The sequence below is a fragment of the Podarcis tiliguerta genome, assembly GCF_965153285.1.
Source record: "Podarcis tiliguerta genome assembly, chromosome: 7".
Taxonomy (NCBI): Eukaryota; Metazoa; Chordata; class Lepidosauria; order Squamata; family Lacertidae; genus Podarcis; species Podarcis tiliguerta.
In genome coordinates, this window is record NC_139540.1 from 62,286,127 (window position 1) to 62,298,626 (window position 12,500).

Below are 12,500 nucleotides of genomic sequence, written 5' to 3' on the forward strand. Positions count from 1 at the left end.
TGCATGTTGCTCTTTGCTTTCAAGGTGAGAAGTAATCGCCCTTTGTTGATTTGCCGATTTCAAAGGGGGCCATTGTCGAAAGCAAGGCTTCGAAACAATTAATAGCATTGCATTGAGAGATAGCTAGCTCCTTCCTCCAGCAAGGAGAACCGTAGCCTGATTTCAGAGAATAGCCCTGGGGATTAAGCACTGAAATGGTCAGCACAGCTGCAAGGATTTTCCTCCCAATATTGTTTGTGCTCTCGGCTCTGAGACAACATTTAACAGGGCTGCAGTAAAATTGGATCTGAAGGCTGTTCCTATAAACTAACACGAAAAGTCCTTGGGAGGAGCTGTGTGCAGGGTGCACAGGAGTGTTTGGATGGGAACATGCGCATGCACAGAGGTGCGTTGGGCAAAATATGCATCATCATAATAATGGCAGTCAAGGGGAGGTGGATGACTCCTGTTTCAGACCCTTGAAATTCGTTAGGCAGCAGGGTTCAAGACCAGCGAAAAGAAATTGCTTTACCCGATAATCTTTAAGCTTCAGGGGACACGCAGCTAGAGGAAATGGCCAAGGCTGGAAATATAAATGGATTGAAGGAGGGGTGAGGAATCTTAATACCCATGCCCATAGTGGGTGGAGTCAGAGGCAAAAGGTGGGCGGAGCAGCTGTTGAGATCCTACTTCTGCACAGTAGGCTGATCCTCTCACTGATGAAAGGAGCTGATTTACAACCACCCTTTTACTGATTGGCAGTGATTTTCTTTGGAAAGAATAATTTTAAAAACCCTGATACGTGAAAATAGCTTAATGCAAAACAAGATAGATGGAAATAGTTGGATGCATTTGTATATCAGTGTTATGGAATCTCATAGGAACAATGCAATGAGTCCAAATGGTCTCCGGGAGAGAACCCGGACCCCGAGCAACAACCACATCAGAAAACTTAAGAGTTTTGTGATAACCTGTTAAATAGCAAATTGTTATGCCACAAGCTTCAGTTCTTCATCAGATGCCTTAAATGCTATCCTGAGCGGACATGTCTCTCTATATGCATGGTTGGAGAGGGAACAGCCTTCTCCAACATAATACCCACCAAATGTTGTTGACTCTCATCATCTCCGGCCATTACTTCTGCTGGCTGATGCCGATGGGAGTTGTAGTCCAAAACATATGCACATAACATTCCTTCGTTCTGCTTGTGTGTCATTCTGTGTCAAGATAATGCCAACTCAGAGTCTAAATTAATCCCCTTAGGGTGAAACTTACTCCTGAGATCTAATGGGCCCTGATAGCCCATTGAGGTAGCAAATAGCTTTTGCACATGTGGCTGGACTACAACTTCCATCATCCCTAACTGCTGTCCATGTTGGCTGGGCTTGATGGGAGTTGTACTTCAAGAACACTATATTGGCTGTCCTTGTTTTAGGTTGATGTTGTGGGGTCCAGACGCTTTTCCGTTATCAAATCTTATTTTCTCTGTTAAACTAGAGTCATTTTGAAATTTTTCGGACCCTAATAACAGGTTGATAGGGAAGAAAAAGAAGATGATGAAGGCAGCTGGGTTCCTGCAGTGCTATGTATAACTTATGATGCAACTCTTAGGCTTTTAGTGACTCTTGAAGCTTAAGCACTGGTTCAGCCTTGTCTTCAGAATGGAAATGATGTCCTTGTTCGTAATGGAGTAACAAAAGGAGAGTAGAGTTAGTAGAGAGGCAGGATTCTTTCGAAACAGGAGTGTTTGAACTTTACTGATAAGGCAACCTTGTGTTTAGCAATCACCAGGTTCCTGTAGGCGACCAGGAGTTCTGTGCAGGTTGAGGAATCCAGGAATATCCTGCTCTCAACCAGTCTGCCTGCCTTGCCTTGCCTTGCCTTTCCTTTTGCTAGCTTGCCATGATGCTCGTAGCCTGTGTTCCCCTTCCTTGTACTGCCAGCAAGGAAACAAACACAGGTTACTAGCTTCTTGGCTGGCCAGTAGCTTTTATGGGCTTATATGCAAGCCTACAAGAAAGTGTGGGAAAGAAGTGCCCCGTTCTGTGGAATGGGGGGGGGGGGGAATCATGTTGCCTGTTTTAAAACAATTGGGCAAGAGAAGACTTGGTTCAAGCCAAAAGTTCCCATTCTGTCCTTGGTTGGAAAGGCTGGTGTCTGACTCAGCCTCTCAAGGGCATCCTTAAAAAACGAAAAGAAAACACAGGGTGTTCTTCTCTTACATGCGAGTAGATTCATTTTAATTTCTGATTGCAGCAGCTCTAAGGAAAGTGTCAATCATGCCTACATCCAGCCTCTTTATTTGAATGCAAATGCCACTCTTGCTCACCCAAAGGGCACGATGAGCTTATTTAGGATTTCCTTGCAGCTTTCAACAGTGAGACTAGATCTCCTTCCAAGGGAGGGAAACTTGGGATCCTCCAGGAAATGGGGCTTATTGCCAAGTGGGTGTGGCTTGTACTTGGGGCTACATGTGAAGACGATATTGGAATGGCTGGTGCTGAGGGTGGAAACCTACTGCTTTGTCATAGAGGTGTGATGCAAAGCCTCCACTTGCGCCAGGGGTGTGTGGGCGACTTGTTCCCGTGAAGCATCCTGTGGGCAACTTTTAAAAGAAAAGAAAGGGGGAAGATCTCTTCTGTTAGCACAAACATCCTGGCCAAGTTGTGGCTGGGGGAGTTTCAAACTGGCCAACCTTTCAGCTAGCTAAGGGAATTTATTTCTTCCTTGTACTATGTTGTACTTTTCTCTCTCCATCCCCCCAAAACTCCTTATTTTTAGCTGTTCCTATTTTGTTTTGTTTTTTTGTTTAGTTCATAGCATTTCCTTTCCCCTTATAGTCCCCCCTCCACCAATGTGAGGGATTATCGGAAGCTTATTGGAGGATCAAGAATGTTTGACAAGGTCATTTGAATTAAGAGAGACAGCCAATCTCTCATCATTGAGCTTCCCTGCGGTGCACAATTGCAGGGGAACGTTGGGTGTGTTGTATGTGTGAGGGTGGCAGCTGCCGGCATCGTATATGGATTGAGTTCCCCTTTGCAGTGGAGTGCAGCACACAAATGAAAGCAAAAATCAATTTGTCCCATGCAGAGAGGAAACCTTGAAACCACCCCTGCACCCAATTTATAACCATGCAGGTATCCAGGTGCAAAGGGACCTGTGGTCCTCTGGGGGAGGAGAAGAGGAGCATAAAGAGAGAGTCTCTGCTCTATGGGGGAGCTTCCTCACCTCTACCTTAAGTTTTTGGGTTGAAAAACTGAGGTGTGCCATGTTACTTATTCAGATGCCATCTGGTGCAGTTCCAAGACAGGGCATTATGCATGTGTAGTGCAAGTGCATAGGGTGAGAGGAAGTTTTCCTTCCTCTCTCACTCTCTCAGAGAGCCAGTGTGGTGTAGTGGTTAAGAGTGGTAGTCTCATAATCTGGTGAACCGGGTTCGTGTCTCCGCTCCTCCACATGCAGCTGCTGGGTGACCTTGGGCTAGTCACTGAAGTCTCTCAGCCCCAGTCACCTCACAGAGTGTTTGTTGTGGGGGAGGAAGGGAAAGGAGGATGTTAGCCGCTTGGAGACTCCTTAAAGGGAGTGAAAGGCGGGATATCAAATCCAAACTCCTCCTCCTCCTCCTCCTCCTCCTCTTCTTCTTCTTCTTCTTCTTCTTCTTCTATAATGAAGCTAAATGGTTGTAGATTATAGGATAGGCAAAAGGAAGCTCATACTTCAAGCAGCACATTGCATGGAACTCTCTCCCTCAAGATACGGTAATAATGGGCAACCATAATGGCCAACTGGTTTGGATGGCTTAGAAAGGACTTTAAATAAATTAATGGAGGGTAAAGTTTATCAGTGGCTGTTTTACTAGCCATGAAGGCTGTGGGCTATTTCAGGGATCATACCCCTGAAAGTTACTCCCTAAACAACAACTGTTGGGAGGTGTGCATTGCCGTTATGTCTTAGCTTTTGGGTTTCCCAAAAACCCATCTGGTTGTCCACTGGGTTGGATTGGGTAGACTTTTGGCTGGGTAGACCTAATGCTTGATGAAGGATTAGGTTCTAGCCAACACCCTGCACCACACTCAAGTTCACTGACTCAGACTGTGATTTCAAATTTCTTTTTCTAAAAAGGGTCTCGTTTAGAATAATTTCCTGTGTAAATTTATGTTTTGCTGCTGCATATGCATGCTCTGCATGAATGGGCGAGGGATAAAAACCTCAAGTCTGTATATTTTTAATTACTTTTAAAATGTGTGTTACGATTAATTTCTTATTTTTAAAAAAATTAAATAATATTTTGTATGCAGGAAACAAAAGATGACAAGTCTTCCTATACCTGCCCTCTTTGTGAAAAGATTTGCACTACTCAGCATCAGTTGACAATGCATATTCGTCAGGTAAGCCGGTGACTTTTTAAAAACCTTAAAAAAAAACATTGAAGGTGTCTTCCTTGGAGACAAACAGCTGTCAGTACAATAAAATACATAGACATTATAGTAGGCTATCAGCTTGTTTCCTTATGCTTTCTTCCCTCACTCCCTCAACTGTACTTTTGCATTTATTGTCCTTCCTATATTTTTTTGCCACTTCCCTTCCCCCTTTGGTAGTATAGTAAAATAATCAGAGGTTTTACAAAGCTACTCTGCCAAGGAAGAAATGGTCTGTAGTTTCAGCATAAGCCTTTCATGTCCCAAGCTAATTTAGCCAATTTGGTGCTTTTCACAGTTTGGATACGGCATACCTATACCTCCCTGACCCACCCCATTTCTGCCAGTGTCTAGGGGGGCTTCAGGTGACATAAGCATCGTTTGCCTATGTACCTTGTTTCTCCACCAGCAGAGATGCACCTAGGTCATGTGCTAAAAAGCCCCTCAGCCAACTTTTCAGGGAGTATAGAATTGCACCCTTACCCAGGTATGCCATGCTAATTTTTTAAAAAATATATCTTTATTAATTTAAAATAAATACGTTTATGAAAAACGACGTACATACAAGTAAACAAACATACAATCAAACAAACAAATAACAGAAAAACAAACCACCACACTATAAGATATAAGAAGCTTAATATAATGATCATCATATATACTTCTGGTATTGAACACAATTATAAAATTTATAGAAAAGAAATTTAAAACTGACTTCCATTTAATCTCACTGCACTTTATCTATCCATTACTTTATACCTCACAGTTACATATTTCTTCTATATTTTCTTTTTACCTCCCAACAAACTTAGATTTATACAATACAGGGACCAGTCTAATTCTGCCAAGATGTTTCCTTTTATTCCATAGTTTTCTAAATATTCTTTACAGATTCTCCACTCCTTATAGACTTTTTGTTTTGCTTGGCCTCTTACTCTTCCTGTCTCTTTTGCTAGCTGCAGATATGCCATGCTAATTTTAAATGCATTGCATTAAACCTTCTTAGATGATGATGATGATGGTTGCAGTTGACTGACATGTCCTTGAAGCTGCACAGGAAGAACTCAAAACCAACAAATCTGTTGCTTTCTTTAGCATAACACGGACACTGGAGGGACAGACCATTCCTGCAGCATCTGTGGAAAGTCTCTGAGCTCCGCCAGCTCCCTCGACCGCCACATGCTAGTCCATTCTGGCGAAAGGCCTTACAAATGTTCGGTGTGTGACCAGTCCTTCACCACCAATGGAAACATGCACAGGTGAGAGCTGGTAATGAGGTGACAGTGTGGGAAAAGGTTGATAAATGTGAGAGTGTATGTTGGTGACGGTTTACTGCATGCCCTGTTCCACCTGAGGGCTGCAATCCAAAGAATCCCATCTTTTTGGCATCTGTAGCCTCCTTCCAGCAGCATCTTGCATTTGTCCCTTAGAATCATAGTCATATAATCATAGAGTTGGAAGGGCTATCTAGTCCAACCCCCTGCAATGCAGGAATGGACAGTGTATTTGGTGGTGGAGATTTGAAAACTCTACATACATCTGTTTGTGATGCCCATGGATCGTGGCGCTTTTCTCCAACAAGTTTTCTAGTACAGTGGTACCTCGGGTTAAGTACTAAATTCGTTCCGGAGGTCCTGAAACTGTTCTTAACCTGAAGCACTACTTTAGTTAATGGGGCCTCCTGCTGCTGCCATGCCACTGGAGCACGATTTCTGTTCTCATCCTGAAGCAAAGTTTTAACCTGAAGCACTATTTCTGGGTTAGCGGAGTGTGTAACCTGAAGCGTATGTAACCTGAAGTGTATGTAACCCGAGGTACCACTGTACCAATAATTTACTAATACTCAACGAGGTTCTTGTCATTTTTGGAACCCAGCTAAAAATACAGTCATACCTTGGTTCGCGAATGCCTTGCGAGTCAAACGTTTTGGGTCCCGAATGCCGCGAACTCAGAAGTGAGTGTTCCGGTTTGCGAACATTCTTTGGAACCCGAACGTCCGGCGCAACTTCCACGGCTTCCAGTTGGCTACAGGAGCTTCCTGCAGACAATCGGAAGCAGTGCCTTGGTTTCCGAATGTTTTGGAAGTCAAACGGACTTCCGGAATGGATTCTGTTCAACTTCCGAGGTACCACTGCACTAAAATACTGCCCCTCTAAAGGCGTCCCTAATTTGTGCTTGATTTGTATGTTGCATCGTATATACTTCAGTTCCTGAAATGTGTTGTTGCTAAATGACAAATACTTCTAAAATGGGCAGTTTTATAAGACTTCCGTCCTATGCATATACTTGTGGAGTGGGGGTGGAAGTAAATACCAGTGAACTAGGGTGGGGGCTTCACTTCCAAGTAAGCATACATAGTTAATAAGCCTACAGAAAAGAGAATCCATAGGAATTGTGAAGGGTGTAAGACATGGGTAGGCAAACTAAGGCCCAGAGGCCGGATATGGTCCAATCACCTTCTCAATCCGGCCCGCGGATGGTCTGGGAATCAGTGTGTTTTTACATGAGTAGAATGTGTGCTTTTATTTAAAATGCATCTATGGGTTATTTGTGGGGCATAGGAATTCGTTCATACCCCCCCCCCCCAAAAAAAAAAATATAGTCCGGCCACCCTCAAGGTCTGAGGGACAGTGGACCGGCCCCCTGCTGAAAAAGTTTGCTGACTGCTGGTGTAAGAGCTGGTAATGGATGTTTCCTGTGGAGGCCCAACTCTGCATCATGTGAAAGTTCCATGTTGGACTCTTCAGAATCTATTGTCGTTTTCATTCCTGATGCTTTCATGTAGTTGCCAGGAGGAGGAGTGACTTGGATTGGTAAAACTGGCACTGCCCCCCCCCCCTCCATGGCTGATAGCAAGGTTTGCAGGCGAGAGAGCAGAGAGAAGTTGTTAACACCTCTTGCATCACAGCTGTAATACACATAAGGTTTGGTACTCTGTGCAACGAGCAGTATGAAATGAGATAGGGATCTTTGTAAACCGATTGCTAATCACAGAGCGGTTTGTATTAACTTCGTGTCTCTAGGCAGATCTTCAGATGTGAGCTTTAAAGCACAAATTTCTAGGGAGGCAAGCCCAGAGGGGAGGGTGATTTCCCTGCCACCCACCCCCTCAAGAGTTTTATAGGACGCGCTTGTTTCCCAGGATGATCATACTCTATGCTAAAGAGCCGAGATGCATTCCCAGTGATGCAAAACAAAATGCATGCAGATGCAGCTTGAAACATAGGCAGATGCTTTTTTTTTGCACACAAAAATTCTCAATTATTTTTTATTTTGAATTAGATGCTTTTTTTTGGCCAGGTAGAGAGATCCAATGCCCAAATGAGGGAGAGGGACAGATAAGTGAGCAGCAGGTGACCTTTTTCAGGCTGGTGGTCATGTACTTTCATTGGGAGCCTTTTGGGTGCCATGAGCTGCTAGTTTGCACAGCCGAATGCAACATTGGGCAAAGCAATGAATGTGATTCTTTTGTACAGTGGGCAAGCCCTTTATCCTCCCCACCCCTCACACAACCCTTTTCATCTTCTATCCAGGCAAGGAAGAGGCAGCATTACAGTTCAGGTGACACATTTAAGCCAGGCAATGTCACTCAAGGAGGAGAGAGTGGGGCAGAGTTGATCAGAAGCACAGTTTGAGGAGCGGGGTCAGCCCTGAGGAGCCTTCAGAGGAACACTGAGGGCCAGGCGTAGAAGGCTGGAGGCCCCTGGGACTGAGATGTCTTCCCACCAACTCTAGCAGTACTTTTCTTTATGACGGAAGCACACAGAATTTGACATAATCCAATGTGTTCTTCTAACAAGCTCTCAGATACCTCTACGCACCATATAGCCTCCTGGCATCTTGGTTTCTTAAGAACGTTCAGTCAGATGCCTTCAGGAAACCTTCCGGCAAGGTGCTAAGGTAGCAGTGTGTCCCTGCTTAACATTCAGAGGTGTGCTTCTCTTGCACTTGGAGGTTCTCTTTAGCTGTCCTTGGCTAATGACGTTTGCTTTTCCTACTCCATGAATTCGTCTAGTCCAGCCTCCTCCAACCAGGTGCTTCCAGGAATACAGTTCCTACTATCCTTGACCATGGACCATGCTGGCTAGGGCTAAGGGGAACTACAGTTCAACAACCCCTGGAAGAGAGCCTGGCATGGGAAAGCTGGTTTAATCTATCCTAAAGCCACATAGATAGTGGATGTTGCTATGCTGCATAGTCGTTCAAGGAGCAAACCACGGTGTTGGTATTCCATCGCTCTCCTTAATACTTTTCCATGCACTGACCCTGCAAAATAGTGTCAGGTTGACCATGCATCTTCATGGCTCTTTCCTATCTTACAGTTTAATGTTATGGAGAAGCCCAATAGAAGAGAGAGGCAGCAATGATGTGTTTGCAGAACCACTTTGGCGAGCTGTGCACCTCGGGAGACAATGAGCATAGAATTTATGTTGACACCACTTGCCCTATCTTTCTGCTCTGCAGGGCTGCCCATTCAGATTTGCTGAGATGTGTGCCTTAGGTAGGATCTTGGTAAAATGGTCACTGCCTTGCTCCAATGCACCTAGCTACTTTTGTCCTAGCTCTTTGCACAAACCAAGCACTTTTTATCCCAACACCCCATACTGCTGCTTCCTCGGTCACACGGGCAGAATCCTGCAGCTTCAGTTATCTGACACGTGCTCACTCCTGATCGGAGAAACAAGAAGAATGTTGCTCACCTCCCATGCATCTTTCCCAAGACACATGTTGCCAACTCCCTAGACACTATGTATGAAAAAGAGAAGAGGCCCAGAGAGGAGGAGATGTCTTAACTGCTTCAATGCCTTACCTTGTGCAATCCTTGTGCTATTCTTTTTTTAAAAAACAACAACAGATTTGCTAAGGCTTAGTGTGAAAGTTCCAAATAAGCTATTGAACCCCCCCCCCCCCAATTCCTTCCCCATTTAAAACTTGAGACGCCTGTGGAATTCTGGTCAGGTCCAGAGGGCAGCGCTGGAGGTGCTCCCATGCTCCATTGATAAAAGTAAATACGAACTTAATACGTGCAGGTTTGCAGTTTCCTTCTCGAGTCAAAAACCGGTGCCAGAAGACATCCCATTCCCTTGAGAAAACAGTGAGCTTATCCTGAATCAAGCAAAGGTGGGGCTCTTTGGGCTGAAATGTTTCAAGTTGCTGCGCTTGAGTCATATCTGCAAGGGCATGCCTTGTGCCACGCATGTTAATAACATGCCTAGATTTCTTTTCCAAGAGAAAAAAAACTATTCCAAATTGCACTTCCTTCAACCATTTTTACTCAACTTCCCCAACTTACTTTCCGTGCAGGTGTTCCCTGTTGCCCTATCCTAGTTGCATCTCGCGGCATTGTCCCAAAATACAATGTGTGTTTCAAGCACAACAGCTTGGCTATTAATTCCATCTTCTTAGAGACCTTGCTTGCAAGGTAACAGGCCGCAGGAGAGAAGGCATTGACATCGATTAATGATGCATTAACTTCTATTAACAAGGCAGGTTTGCAAAGTGAGGGCCTTCTGGGGTTGGTAGCTCTCTGCCAGGGTGAAACGTGTGTACCTTGGACAAAACCGCATCTATCATTCCATCTCCCCCACCTTCAGCATGCTTAAGTGGTTAAGGTAGATCCCCCTTTTCCTCCAGCGTTGTAGACTTTTTGCTTTTTAAAAATCTAATTCTCTAAAATAAGAGTATTAAAAAGATGAGCTAAGTAGGGGGCTGGGGATTGGATTTCGCATACTCCTATAGTCCAATGGTACCAATTACCTTGGGTCTATTCCTCACTAGAGGTCTTTAGGGAGAGGCTCCATTGGAGATGCTCTAGCTCTAGATTGCCTGCATCATTCAAGGGCTTGGATTAGGTGGCTTTCAATTCTGATGCTTCTCTGAACCTGCAAACTCAAACGATCACATTTAAGAGGCAGCCCCCCCCCCAAAGAGAGACAGACAAAGTTCCAGTCTTTTGCACATGGTACATCTTCTGAACTTTTCCTTCCTATGCCTAATCCTCATAAAAGGCAAACTGGTTTAGACACGAACTCGCTGATAGCATCTTCCTGAAGTGCCTGTTTGTTTTCTCACCTGGATGGTCTAGTTTCTGTTGTCAGCCTTAAAGATAAAGCCTCAAAGGGCACACGGAAGTTTTCCTGCCCAAACCTCTTCGTAATGAAACGGGAGTGTGATTTCAGTGGGGCTTGCGCCGGAGAACGTGGATTCCTCCCGTGAGCTTCTCTCGAATTGCTCATAGCTTCTGCCCCTTTGTTGTCACCCTTGGGTCTAAATTTCCCTGTTGTGCCAATTCTGCAGGACAGAGCTTGAACAGAATGTCCTTTAACAAGCTGCCCTACTTATTTTGGACTGGACTCTTTCATTACACTGCACCTTGCGTTTTAACCTCCCTTTAAGTACCTTTAACCAACACAGCTTATTAAATAAATGGCCGGAGTCTTAGCTGCATGGTGTTCTCTACAGATGGCGGCTGACTCCAGCTCCTATCAGCCTCAGCCAGCATGACCTGTGGTTAGAAGTTGGGAACTGTAGTTCTATATCTGGAGGGTCACAGGTTCCCCGCCGCTGCCTTAGGCTGGCATAGCAGCAGTCATTGGCTCTTATGTGCAGAAGTGCTGAGCCATGAATTCGGGGGGGGGGGGGAGTAATAGTGCAGAAGAAATTACCCCAAGCATTGCATATTGGTGGCTTTGGAAGCAGCCCTCATCCCTAGAGCCTGGCACAAGTCTGTTCCAGCGTATTAGAGTTGCAAGAGAAGGGAGTGATTGACTGCAGGTTCTGTCACATGATGTGGAGCAGGGTTCTGTGGCTCATCCACACTTGCTCACTAGAATGTGGCCTGTGCATGTTGAGAAATCAGGGTTATAAATTTCCTCAGATTGCATGGCGTAAGACTGCATAGCTCAGTAGCAGGGGACAGGTTTGCATCCTGCAGTTCTCAAATCCAATCCCAGGCTCAGCTCCTCTTCAGAAGAATCAGGTGATGGCAAGGTGATGGGAAAGACTGCTGGCTGAGACCCTGGAGACCTGCTGCCAGTCAGAATGCAAAATGCCAAACTAGATAGGCAATTAGTTCAACCTGAGATAAGATAACTTCTGCCAATATTCTTCTGGGTTATATTAGGTTTTGAAGGGGTGTGTGTGTGACAACAACCTGAGCTCACTTTTAAAACTCTTCACACTGGTGAGATGGATACTATAATGTGATTTCTTTCCTTGTGTGGATTGGTCTTTGGTCACCTCTGCTTGCACCATAACAACGTAATCTGTAGAAGCTTTGTTTTCCAAACCATTCTATTCATACCTATATTTTTGAATATCTGCATATGTTATGCTTTGAGTCTCCTTAAGTAATTTCAGAGGCAGAAGAAATAAATATGGTTTTGGTGCCCGAATTAGTGCATTTAAACCAAACAGAGCACATGAGCTGCCACAAAGCAAGTTTGTGCTGCTCTCAGGCACTACGCATGAGAATCCTAAGAATGCAGTTTACAACGATCAAGGTTGTGGAGATAAGCCTGGAGGCCTGGTAGTGATTCTTGATGAAAACTCAGCACACTAGTAAAAAAATGCCCACTCCCAAGAAAGGACCAGTGTCCATCTGTTCCAAATTCCAAGAGCCTTTCGTTGCCCGTAGTCTTGCAAAAAAGGGTCACTTTTTAAAAGTTCACTTTCGCTCGTGGCTCCTCCTCTTCTTCCATCGCATTTGCAATGAACAATGTATTCTTATCTAAAAATGGTTAATCGGCCATTCCTTCATATCCATGACATGCACACAATTGCTCTCCATTTTAATTATGTGCAATGGAAATATGCAATGTGACTGTACCTCTAAACTTCATTGTGTGGCATTTTCGTTTTTAAGAAGTTCTATATTGGGGGGGGGGGGCGTGTTTTGCTGCTTTCTGTGTAAAGTTAGCTGTGTAAAGTTAGCTCCTTTGTCAGAAGGATAGCACCAAAAATCAAAGGAAGCAAAAGAGAGAGGCAACGTCTCAAAATCATGCTGGCAAATTGATCTGTAAAAATAGTCCTAATATTAAAAAAAAGTAAAATGCCCAGCAAGCATAGCTGTCAACTTTTCCCTTTTCTTACGAGGAATCC

General features: G+C 44.4%; 1 protein-coding gene across 23 annotated transcripts in view; it reads left to right on the plus strand.

The window, feature by feature from the left end:
* Positions 1-12,500, plus strand: part of RREB1 (ras responsive element binding protein 1) — a 125,250-nt gene that overhangs the window by 72,707 nt on the left and 40,043 nt on the right. For all 23 annotated transcript variants that reach the window (XM_083449282.1, XM_083449272.1, XM_083449264.1 and 20 more), the window contains 2 exons: positions 4,281-4,370; positions 5,496-5,659. In XM_083449282.1, coding sequence (XP_083305408.1) covers positions 4,281-4,370; positions 5,496-5,659 — 254 coding nt within the window. The remainder of the gene's footprint in view (positions 1-4,280; positions 4,371-5,495; positions 5,660-12,500) is intronic.